The 27,435-nt window shown below is 46.9% G+C and overlaps 1 protein-coding gene across 2 annotated transcripts in view; it reads right to left on the minus strand.

The window, feature by feature from the left end:
* Positions 1-25,696, minus strand: part of DOT1L (DOT1 like histone lysine methyltransferase) — a 235,074-nt gene extending 209,378 nt beyond the window's left edge. For both annotated transcript variants that reach the window (XM_078671100.1, XM_078671099.1), the window contains exon 1: positions 25,033-25,696. In XM_078671100.1, the coding sequence (XP_078527226.1) occupies positions 25,033-25,113 (81 nt within the window). In that variant the 5' untranslated portion in view covers positions 25,114-25,696. The remainder of the gene's footprint in view (positions 1-25,032) is intronic.
* Positions 25,697-27,435: the final 1,739 nt, after the last annotated feature.

Here is a 27,435-nt window from a genome sequence, read left to right on the forward strand (position 1 = left end):
AAGCCAAACTAAAGCGAGGTGAATTAGAGGTACTTTCATCGCTTTTGTAAAAAGCTACATTTCTCTAGTTTCGAAGCAGCAAGGAAGAATACAGGAACTCCAGAAAGGGAGGAGAAAACGACAAAACTAAAAAGTGAGGTGAAGTCAGAGGAATAGTAAAGGGCAATGGAATTCCAGAATGCCCAGAAAGCAATTTTTGAGATCACATTATCTGTGCAGTAAATCTGGACGCATTGGTCTTAATCGGCACCAGAAGAAGTTTGGTCAAAAGTGCCAAACAAGTGTGTGGGTTACAATTCAGCAACTTTGCCACTAGACCATTCACTTGCATATTTTTCCAAAACCAAGCATGGAGAAAATTGTAACCACGTTCTGATTGTCATGAATGACATTCCTCTTCAAGAATTTGATAAAACCAATATCAAGTTGACACACCTAAAGCATCTGCCGATGTCAGATTGCAAATCAAATTCTCCAAGGTTTTACCAACACTGAGATCACCACTCCGAATCCTTTTGAGGAGAGCTCACATTTATCTACTGGTTTTCTTGCTCGTAGGCACCATAGAACAGGAATGTTTACCTGAACTACTTATTAAAATTAAAAGGCAAACCATTCAGAAATGTCATCTGTGCATGCCACTGCAGCCACATCCATTTGTCACCAAGTACTTTGGTTCAAAAACAGTGCCAAACGTTGCTTCTGCCAAGGCCTAGCATGTAACACCTTTCTTCATGACCGTTCAATTTTCTCTGGACTTCTCTTCCGGCACACCCCTGACTTCCACGCTGGGAAATTCTGTACACGTGCCAATGGACTAAGCCATTAAGAGGGATCCCCAACCATTAACCCATAAACTTGTGGTCCAGTGACTGACATGCCCTTACCTATACCCATTTGAAGGACACAAAGCATGGCCTTTGTCTCAAATCCATAGTAATGCACATCCAAAAATGAGGTAGTGTTAGAGAACACTACCTCTTGATTGTTATGGTGCAGTGAAGCCCAGTTACTAATTGATGTAGAAAGTACTACAAACAGATGGAGAAGATTCTTATGGTGCAATACTTGTGAACAATGTTTAAACGATGTTGACCAGCAAAATTTGCACCAAATGCCATTTTTTACCAGTTTACACCATGTACGTACGGCCATTAGAATTCTGCAATTCTGCTTACCGCATCATTATGAATGTATGCTACGTAATACATCATATTTGCAGATTTCAACAACAAAAAATTCTGAAGTAACAAAAAACACCTCCACAAGTTTTGCGGTGGAAAGCCATTTTCAAATGTTAACTGGTGATTTTTATACTGCTGCCTTATTTAGGGGTTACATTGACAACGAGGTTTAAATCTTTGCCCAGTTAGAGCTGACACGTGCCGCTTTACGCTGCATAGTCTGCCTTTTTTGGCACCTAAGTTAGTCAACGCTGCAGCTAAATTAAACACCCCATGCCTCATAATTACAGGGGTCCGCCCTATAACATGTTCACCACATACAACACCCCTGGATCAACACTCCTCTGCTCGTTGCTAAGTTAGGGAGTGTTGTGCTATTGCTATAGAGGGTGTGAACTTGTCTTCAGGCATCAACGTGCTTTAGTTTGCTTGTTTTTAGTCGTTCTACTTGTGACTCCCACTGACACCAGGAAGAATTCTCACAAGATATGATTCATCCTCTTTTGCTGCAGTCCATTGTAGAAGCACTGATTCAGGGTATCGCATAAGGAAGTTTTGAACAAGAAAACAGACGTGGGAAGGAGGAGGCGTTAAATTGAAAACTCATACTCTTGCCGTTTTCATTAGACCTGTGATCTATAAGCATCTACCCCCCTGCTGACTAAGAGAATCATCACGTCCACAAGATGCTGAGACACTTTTGTTAATTCAAAGCTTTTAAAGAGCTCAACTATGTGGTTTCTGAATGCTATGCACAAAGACCAAATCCTTGAGTTTTATATCTTTGAGGTGCAGGCTAACCTACTTGCCTCACACCCTGAGTGACCTGTGTCACTGTATTACTCACATACATGTTGCATCGAAATGGATTTGAAGAGTTCAAAACAAGAAAGTTAACGAATCAACAGTATCAAGTACTGGTTGGAACACCACTGGAACGGAGACAATTTACGGAAACATTGTACTCTACCAACGCGATGGGTGCTTGCCTGAAGTCCCTTTCTGTGCAACACAGCGGTCTGATCCAAGCAAAACGCAGCACGGGTAGGGGAACAATCATGCCCATGTACGACCTTTAAATGGAGGTAAAATTGGAAAGTTCTGTGGATGGTGAAAAGGCTGAAAGGATACATCAAGAGGTCTCAAAACCCTAAAAAGACACACAAACCAGAGGCTGAATTTACAAACCACTACTGAACGAGACAGCCTCACTTTAATTTATTTTTAAATAGCCCTGGTGCCTGTCACTCATTCATGTGCAAGAGTATTTTTTAAGGAAGACTGCAGCGATCAGAAGACCACCACCATTTTTGTGCAATTGTGCTCTTATGCACAATCTCCCATATTGGAGGCCGCAGTGCAGTCTAGGGAAAGGAAACCTACATATTACATGTAAAATGAGGTGGAAAAGACAAGGCAGCCACCCTCTTTCTGAGAATCCAGGTCTAAGTCGGGCCGAAGGATTAATAATAAAGTTATTGGTACAAAATTGTACAGGTATCGAATTGAGGATTGGTGGTCTGCACTTTGCGACTCGCCTCTAAAGCTGCAAAAAGAGTTGTTCTAGTCTAGATTGTCACCAGAATGGAAGCAGGAAGAGCTAAAGGATGTGTGCTTTCTGCATAGTCCCAGCAGAGGTGCAATGACAATCATGGGGCATGAGCCGGTGCTTTCATTGTGGCTAGTGCTAGAAGCAGGCTACAACACCAGATCAAAAGCAAGTATACTGGTAAGAGAGTCCAGAAAGAATAAAATGGAATACATGAGCTCAGTTTGTGAAAAATTTCAAAACAGCACTGACCATTTAGAACAGTCTTACTGATCAAAGAGAAATTGTAGAAGGCACAAGCGGTGCCGAAACTCAGCCATCCGGCTAGGAAAGAGAATTAAAGAGCCTGTTTATTTAACATGGTGGTATGGTCTTGACCAGTATTTAAAATGTCCCTTATTTGTGACGTGGGTGCTCGTCACAGCATCGTTTGATCCTGTTCCCTATCAGTGCTGCTGGCTCTTGCTAACATACAAGCAAGTATTGTACATAATTTAATGTTGCGCGTAGTCCCAATGCTCAACCCAACATGAAAGCGGACAGATGTGCAGAGGCTGCTGAATATCTGCAACAAAGAAGGGAACCAAATGGGAGCACAGGCCAAGAGTTTTCGCATCTCAACTCTTCATCAAAACAAATATTATCACAATTGGAAGGAAATGTACAAACTCTATAGTATGAAAGACCAGAAAATGTACAGAGCTTCAAGTTCTGGATCCCGGGTCTTGCTAGTGGTGCGAGGCGTATGACATCAAAAGGCTGTACAAATGCCACACATGTGGGAAGGGCCCAGAGAACAGAAGGTCAGGAAGAGACGATGCCCTTTTCAACGGCATTGTTCATGGAGCGAGGTTTTAACTTCAAAGGGCTCCCATTATGAAATGCTAGACCCTGTAGAGATACCATATGTGGGAAGCACATATTGGAGACAGGTTCAGGAAGATACGTGGTCCATAATAATGTGTTTGTGGTGCTGCAGATGGAGCAAGGGCTTCAACTAAACGAGGCTTCATTGCAGAGGAGGTCCTCTGTCAAGAGCCTACCAAGCACAGCCTCCGGAAGAGAAGATGTTTTTCATAGGTCTCGAAACAGCGACAGAACCTTAATCAGGAAGATTAGTGTGAAAATAAAAACTGATGCATTCGTCCCCTTAACTTGTTGTTTGTATGGTAAAACGAAAACGGTTAGCCTCGTGGAGCTACATAACATATATTTGAAGATCTCCATTTCGAAATTAAAAATGTTTATTCAAGAGAAAGGATAGATTAATGCTCTATGCCACAAACAAGATTAAAAGTTTTTTTTTCCTTTATAAAGCACAAGATAGTTGAAAGGCAACTAATTACCAGCATTCACTGAAGCTTTAATTCCATTTTGGTTTTCTACTTTATCTTGTTTTGTAGAAAAGTTCTAAGATCGGCTTAGGTTTGCTGAACATATACCCTTCACATGGCAAGATCCTAGAGTGGTTTAAAGCAAAACGTTCTAGCAGCAATTACTAACAATGTCATTTTGGACATCTTGAGGCTGCTTGTTGTAGATGAAAGCTAGATATTATCACATAGATGTGTACACAATAACTCTTTCGAAAATTGGAGAAGTGTTGATCATATTGGGATCTTGGACATTCTGGATGCAAGGATGGAAAAGGCCAGTCTTTTTTTTTGTTACCATTCCTAGTCTGCAGTCGGATGGTGATCCTGGCTGCACGTGTGCTGCGATTAACCAGAGATGATGAGCTTGTCTGCAACATCAGCTGCTGGTTGAGATGGCTTTGTAAATGATGCAGCAAGTTCTTAAGATGGTGCAGCCTGGCGGGGAGGGGCAATAAAGTTCCATCTTAGGGGGTAGGGAGGAATGGTGTGAACATATTACTTCAGGTCCTTGATGAGATGTGCTGCAGCGTGTAGGATGCCCCTAAGGGTTTCCAGTGTGGAGACTGGGAGACCATGGAGTGTGGCATTGCCACAATCCAGACGCAGGAGTGAAAGGACTTCGTACTGCAGCGGGATCTGAAGTCAGACTGGCAGTCGTCGAGTATATGGTTAGCAGTGCTGTGGTCTTGGAGTTGCACCTACCTCTTGCTGATGAATGGTTAGTGACTGATGGGCTAGTAAGCAAATATTAAAATCAACAATACCACTGTCCCGGTCATTGATGTAAAGAAATACACATTCCCAACCCCCCACATTTTACTTATTTTTGTGTCTTTCTAAGATCATGGCTAGTACCTATAAACGTCATGTTTAAATGTTGTCAACATGAATTGATTTAAAAACTGGTGCTAGTTCTTTAGTATATCAGGGTCCAAGCACTTATCAGAGATTTAAAAAATGCAATCAACAGCCATAAAACACTGGAAAGAGGTTCAACGTCCACATTTATTTCAGCATCTTTGTAGTGCCTCGATGCTACTGTGTGGTCACTTCCGAGCGCTTCTCCACCAGCTGCAGTACAACTAGTGCTGATCCTGATCACATGACTTTTTTCATTAACGTGATCTCATTCAGACCTCTTCAATGAACATCATCTTACTTATATTGAGAATGGTCCTGTTATAATCAAAATGTTTTATATAGCACGCACTTATTCCTGTGGGCGAGGTTTACGCTACGCATGTATAAAACAAACGAGAAAAGAAATAAGCTCTATAATACGCTTCAAAATTGTTCGTCTGCAAGTTATCGTTTCACTAAACATTTTAAATTAACAATTGTAGTCGTATAGGACGTTGATAGCCACTGGTGAAATGAATAAATGACCAAGGGCTTAGTTTTTGTATAGATCACCTTACTAGGTATCTATTATATAAGCCGAAGACCGTTTCTCGTGCATTTTCGTACACGTCTGCCTGACGTCATTCTGTGGATGACTTGTGTTCAACCCACTGGAATCCCTAAAATCTAAGAGGAATGAACGACCTCATTCTTAAAACTCGTTCCTTGGCATGAACAGAGATCCTGTCTGGGCTGGAAACTTTCACCTGAGTCGGTCACCCCCACAGGAGAGATAGCGAGACCCCCTCTGCACACGTGCGTTTCGTGGAGGTCTAAGGCGGGCCCCTCCGACTGGCTGCTCAGAGCCATGACTCACAGGGCCGCCCCAAACAAGAATCCGAGCTGTGTCCTCGGGTGCCCCAAAGAATCAAAACAAGCCTGAGCCCCGCCGAGGCACGGCACATTCCTCAAGAGTTGGCCGGGCGGCCAGATTCCACGATTTTAAGGAGGAAAAAAAACACAGCTTGCGTCAACGCACGCTTCCAACTGCGAACCTAAGCCAGGGATACAGCGTGCTGGACGCACACACTGAAACAAAGTGCTGGCCTGTGGGAAACTCTGGATACAAACTGCACAGCAGGCACATGCCTGGGGAGGGAGGAGGTTTAGCAGCAACATCCCCGCTGGCCAAACAAGCCCTGACCAAGCCAACCGTCCTCTAGGTTTTATTTGAAAACTTTTAATGACTCTTTAATAATGTATTCGTCCGACTCTTCCAAATGAGCTTCTGCCGCTCCTCTTTTCGCCATCTCTAAAACTTGCTTCGTTACTGAAGGTCTCTTCTTAGAACTGCATTTCTTTTCTAAGCCGTAACTAGTCAGAGGGACTTCTTATTTTTTGTTCATCGCCATTTGGAAATGGAAAAGTGGTTTTTTTTGCCACATTTGTGTGAAAGTTGTGACTTTTCCGATAATGTGTGCTGCATATATCCGTATTTAACATTGCTAAATTCTTTCTGCATTCCGAACAGTTTGTATTCTTCTATAAAGAAACTAGTGAAAAATCTTGCAACAAAAAGCTGCATGGATTTCACCTCAGTTGGGTTCGAAATTAGGGGGGGGGGGGATGATCTCGCTTTGCAATGAAAATTATAGTAATGCTCAAAAAACCCTTTACTGCCTTCGCAAAGTGAAGTATGGGCCCATCCCAAATCTTAGCATATCCAAAAAGCGAAACATCTCCAATTACAATGCGCTATCCTGGCTTTCAGAAAGGCAGCCATGATTTCTCCAGATAAAAAAAAAAAAAAAGAGTCTATTATGAGCCTTTGCCATTACGGTGGATCACTTTAGTGCAGGTGGTGTTCAACGTTGGTCTAGGATAGTGTCCATGAAGATTTTTTGGGCATCCAGAAAAGATACATTTATACACATTTAATCTAAAAGGAAATTAATTAGTCCCAAAATCTGGCGAAGACTGCTCTCCTGGGCAACAAGCTCTCGCTCTGAGGTTTTCCCTGCAGAGAGACAGGGCCTGGAGGGGACATGGCTAGCGACGCCAAGATGGCAGACTCTGCTCACCTTCCCCATTATCCAGCATTAATCCTGGCCAAAACTACCCATCTCCCGCCTGAAGTGATTCCCTGCTGGTGGCTCCTACGAAATAAATATAAAGCGGATAGCCCTCCTGTGGCTTGAGCTACTGCAAGCAACGCACTAGGCCTATGACCCCACACAGCTACTACCCTTACTGTTGATATGGTGGTGTGCTGTCTGACACACCGGGCCATTCCCTTCCTGGTTGGAGGCTTGCCTGCAGAGGCCTCTACTTCGGTGGCCGCTGAGGCCTTGTGGTGCCGACACTACACACCACTTAGGCACATTGAGGCACGCTGCGTCGCTGAAGCTCCCCCCTCTGGTGAGCACGTGACCTACTCCTGGAAATACCGCTGGTGGACCTGCCATTGCCTAAAGCGATCACCCACTAGGTGAATCAGAGCACCGCGGGCTGCCTTCCTGAAACCTCCACCCCAAATGAGACCTACCTTGGGCCCACAGGCTCTGTCTGGTCCAAGCTTGGCTAGAAGAGACAGGGTGGACTGCCGAGGTGGGCTAAGTCCCCTGCTCCCAACATCGCATTGATTGCCCCCTCCCGGCTGAGAGTCAATGTTTAAGTGGCCCCCTGCTGCACCCGGACAGTTTGTGCAGCGAACAGCGGGTGTGGGCAAAGAGGTCAGATCGGACCTATGCACCCACCGCTGGGAACTGTGCGGCACTACCAGCAAGACAGCTGGGGCGCGCTTCCCCATAGCCCATGTGTATTGTCAAAGATCCTTAGCAGTTGTTTATATGCAGCCACTCCGGGTCAGCATGATTCTGGGCCAGTTCAGGCCTGGTAACCACCACCACCTGCACTTTGTATGTGACCCTGTGCAGTCCTACTAGGCTTTAAGTCCACATTTGCTGACTAAGCCTTGCGGTGTTGCCTCTGGTGCAGTGAGGATTTTGCTGCACTCAGAGGGCTTCAGCCATCTGTGTTTCAATCTGGGTCTGGCGGCTGGTCAGGGAAAGATATGCCCTAACATACCCTCTTCGTCCTACTCACATTATTATTACCCATATGGTTGCCTCAGAGCAGTGGTGATTCAAAAGGCAATCTCTTCTGTCCTCCTGCAGAACTGTATCTGCCTCATACATATATAGCCTTGCTGACCATTTGGCGCACTGTACATCTAACAGCGCGGAACGCAGTGGACTGTCTGCCTCTGTGGTCAGGCTCCCTCCTGGGCTGCCTCTGTGTGCCTGGTGCTACTCCACAGCCAGGGCCTGGACTCTGTTGTACAGTGCTCTGCTACTCACACCCCCTCATGCCTAGGGCTGGGCTTAACGACAAGAGACCATCATGTTGGGCAAACTATTAGGTTCACTCACTTGCAATGGGGCGCTTACGCTCTGCCAACCAGGGTGCTCCTTCACACACATCATCGACCTCGGTCATGCCTGCCAAGGGAACCCGACTTGTAGAGTCCCTGGACCACTCCGCATCATTGGTGGACAAGCTAGACACTGTCCTGGTGGTAACTGAGTGTTTTAGGACATCCCTGGAGGCTAAAATGGCCAATGTAGCTAAAGACCTCACACTGCTACGTGAGGACCCTCGAAAACTTACAGACAGGGTCACCTCGGTGGAACAGACACTCACAGATCTACAGCCGATGTATCGGCGCATGGACTCCTTCTTGCAGACAATACTGGAGCGAAGGGCTGAGGATGTGAAGGGGAGATCCAGGAGAAGCAATATCTGCATTGTTGGCCTCCAGGAAGAGACAGAGGGTCAGGATGCAGTGCGCTACCTAGAACAGTGGTTGTGGGACCTCCCAGTTTATTGATTTGGGTCTGCTGTTGGCCAAAAGGCTGATCACGTGTTGATGAAAATCTCCTGATCCTCCGCACCTCAAATCCTGGATACAATTGCTCACTACGTGGACCCACACAGAGGGCATTGCCCTGCACAGGGAGGACTTCGTAAGCACCCTATAGCCAGTAAGTGGGTAGCCACTATGGCTGATTCACAAGTGGGAAGCCATTATGGCAGATTTACACACCAGCATACCTGAAGTTCCCACATCACCGGACACCCAACTGACCTGTGATGAGGATGTAGGGGACGAGCCGTGAGACACGCTCCCGCAACGTCCCCTCCACGCCCATTACAGAAGTGGTAGATCTCCAAGAAGCACCCATTTCAGTGGTGAGGCTTGTGGAGACGGACACAAAAAAATTTACCTTAATAGCTAGCTCAGCGTTGTTGCTCGTTGGAGGGTTGGGGGTTAAGGGCTAATGCATTAGTTAATGTTACTATTTCCGTTGTTTCAGTCGTATCTGACTGAGTTAGCAACCGTTTGACTCCGATATTGCAAAATATAATTTACTGTGCAGGAAGCATACACTTGCTTGTTGGACACTCATTTATGTTGATGAACCCACCTTTACTTGACTGAATATAGGACCACAACCGGTTTCACTTCGCTTGGTGTTGAAAGGTACTTTGGGAGATACACTGAACATGCACTGTTGCCGCAGTTAGTTCTGATAACATTGCTGGTCATAACATTTAGTCTTGCTGTCAGTTGTCATTGTATAGTGTAACAATTCTTTGGCATCTCAATGCTTGTGAGTGACCAAAAGCAAGTGGAACAAAAAACAATAAACAGATTTAAACAGACAGCATCTGGAGGTGCAGCTGGCTGCGCCAGGATCCTGTGAAGAACACTTGCCCCTGCCGGACCATCACTACATCTAGTGCACGGCAGCACAGTCAGGACAAGCAGCTTCACGAGAAAAGGAAAAGGATGGAGTAAGAATATAAAAAGCAGAAGAGTTCAAAAGAATAGTATTGTACTACACAAGTCTTTGGACTCATTCTCTACAGAAGAATAATCAAGTAACAAAAACTGCACCAACTCCGTTGCCTCTCCACAAGCCACAACTCGTTGAACACTACTTAACTTGAGGCAATGTATTATTTGATTTCATGGATTACGGTTGCCTTGCCCAATAATTGCTTCTTGGGACATTCTCAAAACCAACTACAGAAAGAAGATATTACGGAAAGGCGAGGGTACGGTCGAAACATGCAAGCTAAATCCTCCGGCTTAACTGGAGTCAAATTCAATACATGGAGTAGTGTTTTACTCAAAGGCAGTTGTTGACTCAGCCACACTAAGGATGAAAACCTCAAGTATCGCCAATACTTAAGTGTACTTTGAGGTTCTAGCTGCTGAACTTAAACACAGGCCAACAAGCTCCTCAAAATATGCAAAATGTTGAGGAAAAACAAAGCCCCTCCACCATAGGGTGAAATAAAGGCGAATATGTTAGGTCCACCTGAGAAGCTGAACTCAACGGAGTGGGAGGGCCGGTCCTTTATTCCATCCTGTTTACCGTCTACAGCAACACCCAACCAGCAGGTTGTGACATTTCCCCAAGTTTCACGGAGAGCACCGTTTTGTTTTTAAAACTATACTTCTTTTTGTTGACCAAACGCAGCAAATTGCAAATATTCATACTACAGTTGACAGCGAGAGGGATCTGGCTCAAGTACTGGCAAATGACTGACTATATGGTACCTGCTTTTAATTTTAATTCAAAATCCTGAAAGAAATTTAGAAATAGCAAAAAGAAAAATAACATTACTAATAATAACAATACTGTTGGACACACCATACGAAAAGGAAATGTTCGTTTATTTATTTATCACATTTTTAGAGCGCGCTGTTACCCGGAGGTGTCCTGGTGCTAACTGATTGACCAAAGGGCATGGATGCTTTAGTGTGTAAAGAGCCAGGTCTTTAGCACTCTTCTGTTGCTCACATTCTGAACTCCAGAAACTGTGGAGCAGTTGTGGTACAACAGCACAGTTCAGATATGACCAGACCCATGCAGTCAGCACTTAAAATGTGTTAATGTTTACAAAATACTTGCAAAGATGGAGAAAGATGGGTCTCGTCCTGAGGTCCTGATTACGTCAGAAATTGTATAGCAGCTCATTTTGAGTTAATCAAACAACCAATTTTTCATTTGAAAGTGCCACAAACTACTCGAAGCGATCTCAAAGGCCTGGCACCATGTTCAATGACAGAAGGAGCAGACACTTTTTCAGTAATCTCCTTACATGTGGCGTCTGGAGAAATGAGTTTTAAGAGCGGGAGCCCACCGACCTGCTATGTAACAACGCTGAACCAAATACAGTCCATTCGAGCATCTGCCTACATTACACTTTCTCTTACAGAAGAGATGAGATGTAGTGCTGTGCAAGATTTAAAGATGTATCTGAAGAGATGTTCTCTACACGAAACCCCTAGAGAAAGAGTTCTATAAGTGGAAGTAGGATGCACAAAGCTTTCCAGATCAAGAGTGCAAGTAAGGAGAGGACCCAAAGATACGGAGGGACTGCTCTGTGTACTCACAACCACTCTGAATTTAGGGCCTCAGGGGCCAGATCTGCACACGGGGTCCCAGGTTGCAGAGTGGTAACATTGTGATACAGTATAGAGTGACAGTTGAGTGCTCAAAGACCTAGGAGAAAGATTTCCAGAAAGAGCCCAAAAGGATCGAGGACAGCTCTGCACATAGAACTTCAGAATACAAATGGAAAGGTCTGCGCCAGAAGCCCCAGGCTGGAGTGAGAGACCTTGACAAAAGTAGGCGCAGAGTTGAGAGCAACACCTCTGTACCCAGGCTCTCAGCAGAAAGGGACAACTCTGTGCACAGGGCTCCATCGCTATAGAGAGTAAGCTCTGTGGCCAGGGCCTCAGAATGATTGACATCTCTGCGCACACAACCTCAGAGTAAAGAGGGACAGCTCTGTGTACAGGTGCCAGAGCTGATGCCACTCTTCGTTCGGGGCCCCAGGTCAACTGATTGTGGACACGATGCTCAGTTTGGAAAAAACTTTCAAAAGGAGTACTCAATAAGGACGAACATGTTACAGCGGCTAAAAAAATGGATTTGGACAATGGGCCATAAATGAGACCCCACACTTGACCAACAGAACCAAATGTCACCGTCAAGAGTAAAAATCCTCCTATGCAGTAAGCACCTCCCTCCCCAAAACACAAGCATAGTCAGATTTACAAAGCGGCTAGCCAAACAAAGCTTGTATTATTACATCCGCGCTTAGACATTCCTTCGTCCTCTATAGAGAAAAATTCTAGAAATTTGAGGGATTTGAACTCGGGACGTAAACACTCATTGCCAAGCAGTTTTGCTGCATCTATTGGAGCAACACCTAATCAAAGAAGGGTCAACTAACCCCACATAGACATTAAAAAGTAACAGCAAAACGAATGGGACAGCATATTTAATTCAGAGTTTTTCTATAGTGCTCACAAGACACAAAAGTGGCTTAAGAGAAGCAACACAAAGACGGGAACGCAAAATTCTGAGAACATGCGATGCAGAGAGCAGCCATAGGATGAACGGAAATCTTGGCATTCTTCAGTCACTTCCATGTAGATGTGGGCCCTAGCTGAAGACTGGTCTGAAAACATAGGTTTTCAGCAGTGCCTGGAACTGAAGTTAACCAGCTTCTCGTTGTAGGCGAGGATAGATCGGTTCAATTACATGGGATCCAAGAGCTCTCTGGCGGAAAAGCCCAGGTAAAAGCAAAGGAGCCAAGTTTAAGGTCTTGCTCCATTGTGCTCCGGGCCTAACACATATTTTGCACCTTATCCTAAATACAACCAAGAGAGAGCATATATAAAAGAGTACATTACAATAACAGTCCATTACACTCAGAAATGCTTAAAGATCACTGTCTAGGACAGGCTTCTCCAACAAGTAGCTCGTGAGCTACTGATAGCTCTCCAGCTACCTAGAAGAACCTCTCCTCCGTGCAGTCCAGTCTCATATATAAGATTTTGCTTGGATGAATTAACATGTGCATCAAAATTGAAATGCATATATTCCAGACATACAGGTGTGTATTTTCTGAAGCAAACACAAGGATATGATGGACAGAGCGCTGAAACTTTTCAGACACTCACCCCCAGTCACAGATCTGGTCTGAATCCATCATCATTTGTTAGCTCACTTCGCCACCTCAGTTCAGACCCAGATAAATGCAAATCATTCTTGACCCTGTGCCTCATGGGAACAGTCCAGCCCGAACTGCCAAGCCAGGTCTTCCCTGAACCGGAAACAAGCATCCTGGGACCAGATTCTGTGTAAGACCCTTCGTCGGCCAGGCTAGCTTGAATCCAGTGGCAAAGTCAGCAAGGTACCCACATCTGGGCATACCCAGCAAACTTGGGGCGAACGAAGCAAACATGAGATGATGGATGGAGCACTGAAACTTTGCATATAGCCGTGTCTGAACCGAGGTGACGAAGTGAGCTAAAGAATGATGATGAATTCAACCCAGATCTTGGACTGGAGGGGAGTGTTTAAAAAGTTTCAGCACTCTGTCCATCATATTCTTGTGTTTGCTTTGTTCACCCCAAGTTGGCAGGGTATGCCCAGACGTGGGTCCCTTGCTCACTTTGCCACTGGATTCAAGCTAGCCTGGCAGAAGAAGACTGTTAGCCCGAAACCGGTCCCAGGATGCTGGTTTCCAGTCCGAAGACATGGCTTGCCAGTTCAGGCTAGACTGTTCCCATGAGGCACAGGGTCAAGACTGATTTGCCTATAGCCGTGTCTGAACTGGGGAAGCAAAGAGAGTTAAATAATGATGGATTCAACCCAGATCAGTGACTGAGGGCGAGTTTCTGAAAAGTTTCAGCGCTCAGTCAGTTCATCATCTCTTTGTGTTTGCTATGTATTTTCTGAACTCATAAGCTTATGTTTGGAGTAAAATAATGAGTTTTCAAAACCTATTAAGCTGATATTTGGGGGCAGAGCCGAGCAGCACGATGGCCACACGATACAGTTCCGCTAGCCAATTTCAAAATCCAACATTAATTTGGCCACAGTGGGCTCCCTCTCGATGCCATCTGCAAAGGAGGGCCTTTTAAGAGCTACGGAGGAGCTGCAGGCAAGTTTAGGCGGCCAAATCGGATGCCTGTGGGCTGTGATGAGGCGGATCAGCTGGAACCGGTGCAGCCTGGTGCACGTGATCGCAGTTTGAGGCCTTGGGGGGGTGCCACGATTTGCCACCATCCTCATCTCTTTGAGCCATCATACACCAAATATCAGGCGGCTCCAACCTCGTGTCTCTTGATCACCACCTCGGAGGGAGAGCGGGAGACCTCTTGAATTGCCTGGGACCTGCCTGCTTAACCCCCCCCCCCTCGGAATGGACACTCCAGTACCTTTGGCCTGCTCGTGCCCCCGAGGAATCCTCGGACCACCCGCGCGAAGATGCTCAGTGCGACAGCGATCTTAACTTGCATGCTAATGACAAGGTGAACTCGTCATGGTGCACAGTTAAGCTGTGCTCATGACAAGGTCAACTCGTCATGTATAATGGGATTTACAAATATGCAGCACAGCACGGGAAAACCCCTTAGCAGCCAAGTGGTTAACCCCTTGGATGCTCATGACGAGCTCAGCTCGTCATGCAGTACACTGCTCCTGTGCGGATGACGAGCTGACCTTGTCATGAACAATGGGAATCAAGAGTTTGCAGCACAGCATGAAAATCTCCCCAGCAGCCAAGAGAACTGCTTGTGGAGGTCTATTCTAGCGTCCATGCCATATTGGATCTACGGACGAGCCGCTTAGACAACATCATGAGGACAGATTCGACCATTTAAAAAATAGCGTTGCTGATGACTTTCAGGCAGACTCCAGAGAACATCTTATGGACAAATTCCTTGAACTCAAAAGCGAAGAATGAGGATTTAGAAGCATGTTCAAGGCGCCACAACCTCAGGATCACAAGAATTCCAGCGTCTACCACTATAGAGAAAACGGGGACCTTTATTGAAGATGCCCTATTCCCAGTCTTTATTGTTGAGCGCGCTCACCATCTCTCTGTCCGCACCCCCATTTCGGCACCCCTGCTAAACCCATCAGTGCAACACTCCTAAACTACAGGAACCGCAACACGATCTCGTGTCTGGCCGAAGAGCGCCGCACTGTTCAATACCAGGGTAATGATCTCTCATTCTATCCGAACTTCACGGTGCAGGTCGCTCGGCGAGAGTTTTTGCCAATTCAAGAATCGTCTACAAAAATCAGACATCCCATATGCTTTACTTTATTCTGCCAAGCTACGCATCTCCCTTGAGGGGAAACTGCATTATACTGCATCATTTCATCAACATCAAAGCTGCCCTAAAATTTGCTAAGCACATCACAGCAAAGTCAGCACCGCCCTATTCATCACTCTGAAGCAGATAGGACAATCCAGTCAGTGACAATGACTAACGGTCCACACTCCTGATGCTTCCTGAGGTCGGTCCATCTCTACAGGCCACCCCCCTCGCCAGGCACTTGATACGTTTAGATCATGACGCAGACCTCTAGGCTCGACCTCTTCAAACGGGCGCTTGGCAATATACTTTGCTTGTTTTAATTCAGGAGCCCACTGATGACATCTTGGACGCTGTGATCTTCCTCGGCCACTCAGCTACTTTTCTGCTGCGGAGTTCACCTTGCTCTTTTCCGCCTCTCAGGATGATTACCCATTTCATTTTAGCATTTACTACTGGGTTCTGGGGTGGAGGAAGAGTGTTCATTACTCAACCATGTTTGGGGGTTGGTGTGGCACAAGACCCTGTTAGGTATCCAAATCAATGGCAGGCGCACCAGTTGATGAGATGGCTGAAATTCAGTGAGCCTGCGACAGTGTGTGCCCCTCTATTTTTGCTTCTAAACACTGCTGTCTGTCTCCCCAGTCCGGGAAGCAGTCCTTGCAACGCTATCGTCAGCAGAGGTTCAGAGAACTGACTGCTTGTGCCGCCTTAAGGCCACAGTGGGGGTCAGGTGGAGTGCCTGGTACAATAACAGGTAAGGGAGGTGCCCTGGTTCAACTGCATAAAATGGCTAAAGATAAAGCACCACTGGGTGCAAACAGAGCACCCTAGACAAATGCAGCCAACCGGGAGGTCCCTTCACACTGTCTGGGGCCGGCGGCCACGAAAATCCAATTCTAGAGAACACCACCCTCTACAAAGCCTTCAGCCAGTCACGAGATGTGCTCGATGCCAAGATAGGTGCAGTGGGCTCAGACATCATTGTTCCGCCAGGACCTACAAAATGCAGGAGCGGGTTACAGAGATGGAGAACCAGGTATCAGGAGTAGACTATTCAGTCACCTCCTGGCAGAAAACAGTGTCCAAGCTTACCATAGTGACCAGTGAACTGGTAGCACGAGTGGAAGATGCAGAGGCTAGAGCACACCATAACTGCCTGGAATTCATTGGATTCCCAAGGGGTGCGAGGTTCCTTCAATCGCACGTTTCATTGACCAGTGGCTCCGTAGATGGATGCCTTCTGAGTCCCTCTCCTCACGCTTTGTGGTCGAACGGGCCCACAGGGCCTGGGGCTGTGTTCCCCAGCCCCCCCACGCAACACCCCCAGCGGCTAGGCCCACACCAGTCCGTCATCGCAAAACTATTGAACTATATGGACAGAGAAGCCATCTTTAAGCAGACTCGGCTGAAGAACAACACATTGTACCAATCACAAACCATCATGATCTTCCAAGACTACACCAGGCTGGTGCAACAACGCGAATCCTTCCAGACAGACAAGCAGCGCCTACAAGAGCTCCCACTTCCAGCAAAACCTAAAGTTCTATATTAGTCCCAGATGCTCTTGTTTGACTCACCTGCAGAAGTATTTCAATGAACCAATATGAGGATTCATGTTAAGCCCCACACTCCTCCACGTATTGACTCTGACTCCTCCCAAGTTGAGAGATAGGATAAGCCCACAAAGACTTCAGGGAAGCGCGTCAAATGGTTTCGCTCATCATGGAGTAGCTTCGAGCAAACAGCTGACAATCTGGCTGGTCAGGGAGGGTTCCTGGCCTCTCAGACATCAGGCACAGTTGCTCCTAAGTGACAGTGGTGGGGAGCCACGGTACTATTGGTGCCTCCTTCCAACTATGTGTACAATCCTATAGGTGACCGTAAAATATTGAGAGTGGGTACCCTTTACCCCCAGCGGTTGTCTGGCCCATGACAGATACTTCCTGTGCCCAAAGTATATGGGTGAGGGGGGTTGAATGCTTGTTTTAATTGTACATGTTGTTGATCATTATTGATAGTATCTGTTACTCTTGTTTGTTTTAATCACTATGTGCCAGCCGTGCGCCCTCTACTCCACACACACCGCAGGTTGATGCGATCACCACACGTTGCCACGAGTGTTCCCATTGACCACCTACGAGTAGCGGTGTGGAACGTAAACTGCCTGCTTGATAAGGTCAAGAGAGGGACGGTTCTAAAACACGCAAATCAAGTGGGGCCGATGTTCTACTTTTACAGGAGACCCACCACTTTCGAAACAAGGTCCTGTGTCTGACTTGCTATGGGTACTTGTTGGTCTGTCACTCTGGCTTCACGAGGAATTCTAGGGGCATTGGTGTGTTGATCATAAATACGGTCCAGTTTCTGCTTACCAAGACATGGCAGATAGATAGTTAATACACTGTATGTTGTACGGAGAATCTCTCACGCTGATGTGCATATACGCCCATCCACCAGTTGGACAATCCTTTGTGGATTTAATGACGGAGCTTTGGGGTGAACTTCCTGAGGGATTCACAGTACTGGGGGGTGACTGGAATGGAGCGTTGGGTTCATCTGTAGATGTGTGGCACCCGTAGGGAAAGCTCTGAAGATCAAAACACCACATGTGTCCTCCTTTATACCAGTACTGGGCCTAACGGATGTATGGAGGGCGCACAATGCCTGGGCAGTGAGTTATACATTCTACTCAGCAGCTCACGGCTCCAACTGCCGACTTATATTTTGGTCCCATGCTCTCTATACCCAGAGTTTCCAATATTACCGTTTTACCTAGTGCATTTTCTGACCCTTTCCTGGTGGCCCTATATGTGAATATCTCACACATATCAACACAATGATATCCCCTATGAGGCTGTGGGAAACACTAAAACCCACACCATGGAGGGCAGACATTTGCTAGTGCACCGGGAGCGATGGCACAGGACAAAGGAAATGAGGGATCTCAAAGCCCGGATTACAGAACTACACGCGAGGGGTCGCCAGAGTGATGGACAGTTGGGACGCAGGCAGCTCTGTCTTATACAGTAACAATACCAGCAGACTTTGTTGGGTGAGGCCACGTTAGCCTGGCAGGCGTCCCAAAGCTGCATGTATCAATGGGGGAGGGGATAAACCTGCAAGTTGTTCACTGAACCCAGTGAGATAGCGAGCAGTTTCGCTTCCCACTTCCAGGGTGTCTACGCAAAGAAAGAGATATTATCCAGGGCGGAGATACAGGAGTGCGTACAGTCGCTTCCCTCAAGATCCTCTCCCCAGCCGATCACAAATTGTTGGATTCCACTCTCAAGAGAGAGGAGCTCTCATCAAACTTGGTGGGGTTGAACGCTGAAAAGGCCCCTAGGCTCAATGGGATCCCCTGCGAGTTTTTTTAAAGCTTATATGCCCGAACTCTGAACATCTGCTGGAGTTGATCCTATTCACAGCAGCTGAAGCAGTCCTTCCGTCCGAGTGGTGTCATGCGGAGATCGTGGTGTCCCCTAAGCCAGCCGACCAGCGAATGAACACTCCTTTTGTGTCCCAATTCTCTTGTAATCAATCAAGAAATTTGTATAGCGCGCTACTCACCCAGAGGGTCTTAAGGCGCTAGTGGGAGGGGGGTCAGCTACTGCTCGAACAGCCAGGTCTTGAGTTGCTTCCTGAAGGAGAGGTGGTCTTGGGTCAGACGAAGGTGGATGGGGAGGGAGTTCCAAGTCTTGGCTGCCAGGTAGGAGAAGGATCTTCCTCCCATTGTGGCTTTTCGAATGCGTGGAACGGCGGCGAGGGCGTGGCTGGTCGATCGCAGCTGTCGGGTGGGAGTGTAGAAGGTCAGGCGGTTGTTGAGGTACCTGGGGCCCAGGTTGTGGAGGGACTTGTGTGCGTGGGTGAGGAGTCGGAACGTGATTCTCTTGTTGACGGAGAGCCAGTGTAGGTCTCTCAGGTGTCCGGAGATGTGGCTGTGTCGGGGGATGTCTAGGATGAGTCGTGCGGAGGCGTTCTGGATGCGTTGGAGACTTTTCTGAAGTTTGGCTGTGGTTCCGGTGTAGAGGGTGTTTCCGTAGTCCAGTCGCTGGTGACGAGTGCCTGTGTGACCGTCTTTCTGGTTTCGGTGGGGATCCATCGGAAGATCTTTCGGAGCATGCGTAGGATGTTGAAACAGGATGATGAGACGGCGTTGACTTGTCTTGTCATTGAGAGGGAGGAGTCCAGGATGAAGCCCAGGTTGCATGCGTGGTCCGTTGGTTTGAGTGCGCTGCCCAGGGCAGGGGGCCACCAGGAGTCGTCCCAGGCCGAGGGTGATGATCCCAGGATGAGGACTTCCGTATTGTCAGAGTTCAGTTTCAGGCGTCTGTTCATCATCCACTCGGCTACGTCTTTCATCCCTTCGTGTAGGTTGGTTCTGGCGGTGGCTGGGTCGTTGGTGAGGGAGAGGATGAGCTGGGTGTCGTCGGCGTAGGAGATGATGTTGAGGTTGTGTTGGCGTGCGATGGCTGCGAGGGGGCTCATGTAGACGTTGAAGAGGGTGGGGCTGAGTGACGATCCTTGTGGTACGCCGCAGATGACTTCGGTGGCCTTGGATCTGAACCGGGGGAGGCGGACTCTCTGGGTTCTTCCGGTGAGGAACGAGTTGATCCACTCTAGTGCCTTCTCTTGGATTCCGATGTTGTAAACCTATAGGTCAAGAGATTCTGGCTAAAGAGCTCGCAATAAGGTTGAAAAACCTCATCCCTGACCTGGTACAGCCCAATCATGCAGGATTTATGCACTGCCAGACCACCCATCAGAATATTGAGATGTGTAAAACGCTTCAGTGGTAGCACACCGCTTGGAGGAAATGACGGCGTTCCTACTGGCCGGCATCGAAAAAGCATTGGACTCCGTGAGTTAAGAGTACTTGTCCCTTCTACTTCAACAGCTATATTTCAGCACACAGTTTTTTTCTTATCCCAACTTATCTCAATTTGATGCACACCAATATAACCGCGTTGGTGTGGGTGGCGGTAGACCATATTCTCCATACAGCAGGGATGCGACAGGTTGTCCCCTGTCCTTTGCTCTTGCCATGAAGCCAATAGTAGTGAGGGTGGACGCAAAGGTACAGGGCTTTGAGTGGGGAGTAGAGCAATATGACAGGATAGCACTGTACACTGACGAGCTCCTCTTTCTTACAGCGCACAACACCATGGGACCCCAAATATTGAAGAATCTGCACATTTTTGGGAAGACCTCTGGCTTTCGCATAAATAAATCAAAGTCCACGGTGAGGGCACTAGCCCCCAGGAATTGGGCTGAGCGTCCTGAATGCGGGTCGCCAAATGCAGGTTCCAATACTTAGGTGTGTTTGTCTCCCCTGATGAGACAATGTTGTGGACAGCCTATTTGGAACAAGTACAGGATCGCCTGAAGGAGGATATAAAGATCCGGTCTGTGCTCCCCCTGTATCTGACTGAACGGACAGCCAACTTCAAGATGGTGTCCCTGCCCAGATCCCTATATCAACTACAGAACTTCCCCAGTGATATTCTATTGCCATGGTTCCGCAAGCAGAATTCCATCCTTAGTGCCTTTTTATGGGAGGGAGGAGACTCCTAGTATTGCCCTCAACAAATGCCCGAGGTCTACTTGTTGTGGGAGCATAGCAGTAGATGTTGAATCCTACTGCTTGGAAGGCCACCTCCTAATAATAAACAACTGGGTGGTATAACATTCATGCGATACAGCCCACGCATTAGATAATTGGGAGATGGAAGCAGCCCCTCCTGTTCATACCCATACAGTGGGGGCAGAAGCAATGGTCTTCCCCAGCGACGACGATGGTCCTGAATCTGGCGTTCTTCACTCTGAAGGTGAGGCAGACTGACAGCAGACACTGCTCTGGTGGGGAGGTACACTTCCACAGGTGGACGCATTACAGGGCTTCAAGAAATTAAACCACCGGGATCTCCACCCGTGGGAATGTGATGCATGGTCGGTCCTCAAATCATTCCAATCTATGCAGATTGAGCACTATATCCACCACAATAATTTCATCTGCAACTCCGCCATACCCTTATTATTTACATTGCCACCCTACCTGACATTCCCAAATTTAAACCATTAGAGGGGAAATTCTTATTGGCGACCTAGGTGACCACAAAGTCACAAAATTCTAACAGACGCGCATCTCCAACCAACCCAACACATTTGGTGCCCCCCGCATGTGCTGTGAGGCAGATGTGGGGACGTTATAAAACATGGATTAGACCTCCCCCAGATAAAGCTGTGCGATAAACATTTTTCACACCTAAAACTTGACATTAATGTATTTGAGGAGGGGGAGGGACTAAGTCTAATGAATCCATGTCCACTGAATCGCCATAGCCTTTACATTGTCTCTAGACCTTTCTTTATATACTCTTTTACTATATCATGATGAGACTAGCTTCCCAAAACATAGCTGGTGCACTGCAGTCTTAGAATTTGAAAAATAATTATTGGCACGATAAAAAAAGAAGACTTGATCATATTCATTTGTGCAACAAAACTATGTGTCTAAGCTCAACACATTTACAATCTTCCACAAACACGTTTGTTCTGAAAATACAAAAGGTCTTCCCTGATTGACTGGGCTTGCAATTGCCAGTCACAAATCCAGCTCACCAAAGGAATCAACGTCAGACCTGCCCATCCGCGCAATATTAGAAGAGTCCCCTTAAGGAAGGTGCCCCCATTTACCAATACTAGAATGTTTTAAAATGCAAACCTTCCAAATACTGGTTGGTAAACACCTGCACCCTCAGCGAGGTACGTACAGTGCACGGGCACAGATTAACATCGAATACATACTAAAAACTTGGGTCTCTCCGAGTTGCCTACAAAGTTGCAACCTCCTGCAAGTTAAAATCCGACGCCCAAGTGACTTAAACCACAAAACTGCACTGCTGACGGTGTTAATAGGACGTCTGAAACCACAAGGGCACAGCGTGTCCTGCTGGCAACCTGCAAGGGAGGGAAGCGGAGGTTCAAATGTGCCGCCACCAGCTTAGAGCTCTGAACTTCAAAAACCAGGTAGACGCTGTTCAAGAATTCCCGAACCTTCTATTTCATACCGTGACTATTTCTGGAAGGAATCAATTGGAGGACGCAAGCCTCAATTGATATCAGATCCGTGTGAACCATTTCTACAACAATCGCTTACAAATGAGCATTCATCTGCAAGGTTTGAAAATGACACCTAGAGCGATCGGGTAATCTCCCTATTGGTTGTCACAAAACAGAGAAAAGGAAACCGATAGTGTGATTTCCTGGAACCGTAAAAGGGAAACTGGTTGTCAGCAGAGAAAATGAAACCGAAATGAAAAAACAACCCTCACTCGAGTTTCAGCATTAATCTCTATTTTGGGAAATACACTAAACCCTGGAACTGTCCCTTAAAAAGGGATTATCCCATTTCTGTCGATACGTGATGCTCCGCATCACAAAACGTGGGCGGCCAGGAGCTGTTACACACCCAAAACACGTCCACGCCAGCCAATCGGAGAGGCTGCAAGGGGCCTATGGCAAGAGGGGGCGGGACAAACATTCAGACAGGCGCCTTGTTGAAACGGCCAGGGGCTGCTAAAAATAGACACCTTTTATGGCCACTGTGTGTAGGGGAAACCATGACCAGGGCTGCACTAGTCTGAACGTGCCATTTACTCACACACAAAAACAAGAACTATTTTGTGCAGGGCTGTACCAAGGCTCAAGCCAGGATTCCCAGACAGGAACACGATTTACATGGGAACAGTGCTGGGCGTTGACTCTTTAATCCAGAGCAGCAGCCCGGTTTCTTTACTTCATAATACAAGCTGTTCTCCAAGTATGCGGCTTTTTTCGGGAGGATTGAGGAATAAACGGAATTAAAGAGCGGTTTGTTAGTTGCCCCCGACAACGTTGCGACACTAAAGATATATACCTTAGTCTAGGAGACTTGTAAACGGCCGCATGTTTGTCCCGTCATAAATTCCCCTGTATTAAGGCATACATAGTGGCACAGGCACGTTATACAGTCCAAACAGCTGGGCAACCAACGAGCCATCGACAAGACTGGCACCAGCAAACACAAAGATATATAAGAGTAGGTTATCAGCAATTCTACAGAGTTCATAAAGCGGTCGAAAGAGGCAAAGCCAATCGCAACAAAAGCCACTGCTTTAAACTTGTGCTTCATTTCTAGACTAAAAAGCCAAATAAATAAGTGGAAGTTTCTTAAGTGACTCACAAGTGCATTGTAAACGGGAATCGCGAACGTTTCTTACCCCAATTGGCACTGCAGCATTTAGTCCTTAAAATAATGTTCCCAACATAAAACATTGCCTTTGCTCCTTAACATTAAGACAATACACAACGACGTATCTGTCAAACCCCAACCAGCACAGACTACAACTGGTGAGAAAACTACTAACAGACAGTAAAGAGATCTATGTTTGAGAGGGTGCATAGAAGAGACAATGGACCAAATTGATTTGAGTCTTGATACCATCCTGTTTCGTTATAATGCACAGCAAACTCAAAACTTGAAGAGTAATAAACACAAGTGTACAAAATGCAGTACGCACAATATCAAAATGCATAGGGCACTTGAAACAGACAAACACGCTTTGCTAGATTTGGGAACATGTTTTGTATTCTGTCAATTTAACAATGAAACCATTTAGTGAATCAAAGCATTTTCGTAGCAGTCAAACCGTAACCTTGCAACTGAAAAACGTAGGAAAATCACACTTAGACTGCATCTCCTATCGTTTCAGTTTTTTTAAAAATTCCAAATAAAATGTATAAAAATCACACCTCGGTCTTAAATTTAACAAAATGAAGGAAACCCACAGCACGCGTGGCGAAGGTGCATGCTGGCTGTGTTGTTCTTCAAAAGAGAATGGAACAGTGCCATGTCAGAGTTCTAAAACTTCATTGTGACCAAATCGGCTTATATGTAAAATACAGCATTGTGTATTCGTGGCTATTCCGACTATTAAGATTCCAGTAAAGCGGAAGAATAAGAGACAAGGTTTCCTGACTTGAATGGTTACATTTTCTACCAAGTTAAAAACAATACTCAGTATTATTCTCGCCGCCCAAGTGCAATGAGCACTGCAATCAGAGCTGTATGTAGGAGGAGGGGTGGCGTTTCTAGGGGTGGGCTTAGGGCATGTCATTGCTGACTCGAGGTAAATACACAGGCAGCCGAGCCGCCCCCCCCCACTCGCACGTACACATGCTCATCGATAAAAATCCAGCCTAAAGAGAAAAATATTCTTAAACTGATGCGGTTTCTTTAAAATCAAACAAGCAGCAACTGCCATGTTCCAGCCTCCAGCACCCTGCAGGAAGAGCTGGCTGACAACCCCCGGGGGAGGGAACAAAACTGACATTTGAATTTCAGATGCAGTTTGCCGCTTGCTTAGAATAAATGTGCACTTTTTAATACAACGATTGTAACTAGTGGGGGGGGGGGGGAGGTCTAAGTCTTTCCAAAATAAATGACAACCCAACAGACAGGATTTCCAAGTTGCACCCTGATTGCGATGAAAATCCAGCCTCTCCACCCCAGCAAAGCATCTACCATGTAAATATACCTAAAAAATGCACTCTTTTACCCACGCCCCAGTCTCTTCCTTCCATCATTAACAAAGCACCTTTCATCATGAATCGACTCCCCTTAAATTGCACCCCTCAAACTCCAGTACTGTAGGAAACGGGAGCCTAGTGTGCCTTTGAGAAACACCCACAATTCCCACTTGCCTTCTGCCCAAAACAGCACACTTTCTCCCGCAGTCAACCCACAACCCTGGACTTGCTGATCCGGGGTGCTCGCCCCATGGCTTCCTGCGTCTCCCTGCACCCTCAAACTCTGAGCAGTCGCGCCCGGCTGCTGCTGGTACTCACATAAACTGGCAGCGGCCAGGGGTAGATGGAGGGCTCGGCTCCCACCGGGGACTTGAGCTTCAGTTCCAGCTTCTCACCCATCGCGCTAGCACCATAATACTGAAGATCCGAGGGGAAGGGGCGGCCAGAGCTCAGACACACATGGAGGGGGTGTAAGGGGCGGCCCGCGCGCTCACACACAGAGGAGGGGCGGTTCACACACCGGGAGGGGAGGGGGGCCGAGCTCAAACAGACACTAGGGAGGAGGGGAGGGCCCGGGATCACACTCACTCATACACGGGGGGGAGGGGGCGGCCTGCGCGCTCTCCTACACCGGGGCGGGGAGACTTCCCTACTCCACACTCCTCCTACTCGCTGTCCTCCTCCTCCCCCCCCCTATCCGCCTCTCACACTCGGCGGCTCCCCGACGCCATCTTGGAACCGGCGCGAGGGAGGCGACAGCACAATGAGCCAGGGACTCGGGCCAAACCAACGGGCGCTGCGGAGAGAGGGGGATCCGGCAGTTCCCAGCGCTAAATAAATAAATAATCCCGCCTCGATGTCCTCGCATGGCCCCGGCACAGACGTCACAGAAGACGCAGCGCAGGCCATGCGAGGTGTGGGGAGCTAACTGTGAGAGCTGGAGGAGAGCGGTTCCCTCCGCGCCTCACTCCCCTACTCTTCGGCTGCGGCGCCGTTGGGTGACTCCAGTCCCTGACTGCAGTGCTGAGGGCAAAAGCGGTGATCCAAAAGGAATGTTCTAAAGCTGGCGAAACCAACTCCACAAGGGGGTGTCCTGAACAAACGCCAATACCTCGAGAAATGCACGACATTCACATTTATATAGTGGGCGATTCTGCCTTATAACAATACAATGTGACAGAGAGCCCATGAGTTTCCGAACAGGGACTCATAGGTACAGCTTTGCCTTAAACTGCAGGTCAATTGCAAGCCGTACCAACTTATACACACGGGGGTGTTTCCTGTCATCGTGCGTTCCGTGCAGAAGCCTGAATTGAAAGCGGAGCCCTGGAGACGAGCCAGGGACGTAGAAATAGAAGAAGGCGCAACTGAAAAGATTACAACCCAGACCATCTTTAAATTGTTTCTTGTACAGACTTCCCCACAGCCTTTTTCGTCATTAAAAAATTAAACAAATTCAGGGAAAATTCCTGTTCCGTTTTAACAATGTTATGTTCATATAACGTCGATATTTGTGGGTGCGGGTGGGGTTGTAGTAGTAACACACACTACGTGTACATATTTGTAGGTGTCCCTCTTTGTTATATTGTAATGGGTTGTAAGTCGGCTTTGCGTTTTTGCCCTGTATACTTTCACCCCCTGCTCATTGTAGATGCTCAATTCGGGATCTTTTGTATGTAAACAGAAACTTCACTGTTCCAAGATGGCCGTGCAGCTGTCAGGCTTCATGAAGGGGGTCTTACACGCCAAGGGGGAAAGGGGCATATGGAGGACACACAGCAGAGCCCCTCTGTGCTCAGGCCTAGAGCCAATGCACAATGCATTGTGCAGGAATTGTTACTGCAGTGTTATTTATTTGACCTTGACCCATAGCTGACTAGGTAATTTCAGGTCAAGAACCGAGTCTACCACACCTCCCACTGAATGCACAGCGAAGCATGAATATTTAAAAGAAACAAAAAGCATAACTAGCATTAATGGGAAAGAAAGTGCTGACATTTACGCAATAGTGGTAAGACAAACCACCTAGTTTTAAGTGCACAAAGCGCTACTGAAAGTCTTATGATGAAAAGTATGTGTTATGCATGCTTGTATGTGTCCTGCTGAATGCTATTATAGTCCTATACTTATTGGATAGCTTCATAAGAGAGCAAGAAGTACGTTCAGGATAACTAAGATCATAAAACAAACGATTAGCACCAAGAAAACCAAAGAACAAACAATTTGTGACAGTATAGACAGTGTCGGCTAAGGAGTACTTGGACTCAATCATAATAAATACACAAATAAAACAATCACAAGATACCAAGAAAACAGAGAGAGCAAACAGATCGCGGCTGTGTAGACAGACCAAGTCAGCAGCAGACATGGGAAGCTACAAACCTCCATTTAATCAGAGTGTCTCCTAAATAGGATTCACGATTTCCCTTTTAAACATTCCCAGACAAGCGGTTTGGCCAAGGACTAGTAAGAGGGTGTCCCAGAGCCTTGTTGCACTACCTGAGAACGCCTGTTTCACATAAAATTTTTGCCTGAATGTCTGAGATTTGAGTAGGAAGTGTAGTGTTCATCCCAGCCCGGGTACTCGCCAATGACTACGCCACACACGGAGCGTCTTTATTCTTCTGCGTGTAACAGCAAACTCAACATTCTAAACCTGCATTCACTTCACGCCACTCTAACACTTACGTCATGGTTCTATGGAGTCCATCTGCAGCCACA

This window comes from Lissotriton helveticus, chromosome 12, assembly GCF_964261635.1.
Source record: "Lissotriton helveticus chromosome 12, aLisHel1.1, whole genome shotgun sequence".
NCBI classification, from domain to species: Eukaryota; Metazoa; Chordata; class Amphibia; order Caudata; family Salamandridae; genus Lissotriton; species Lissotriton helveticus.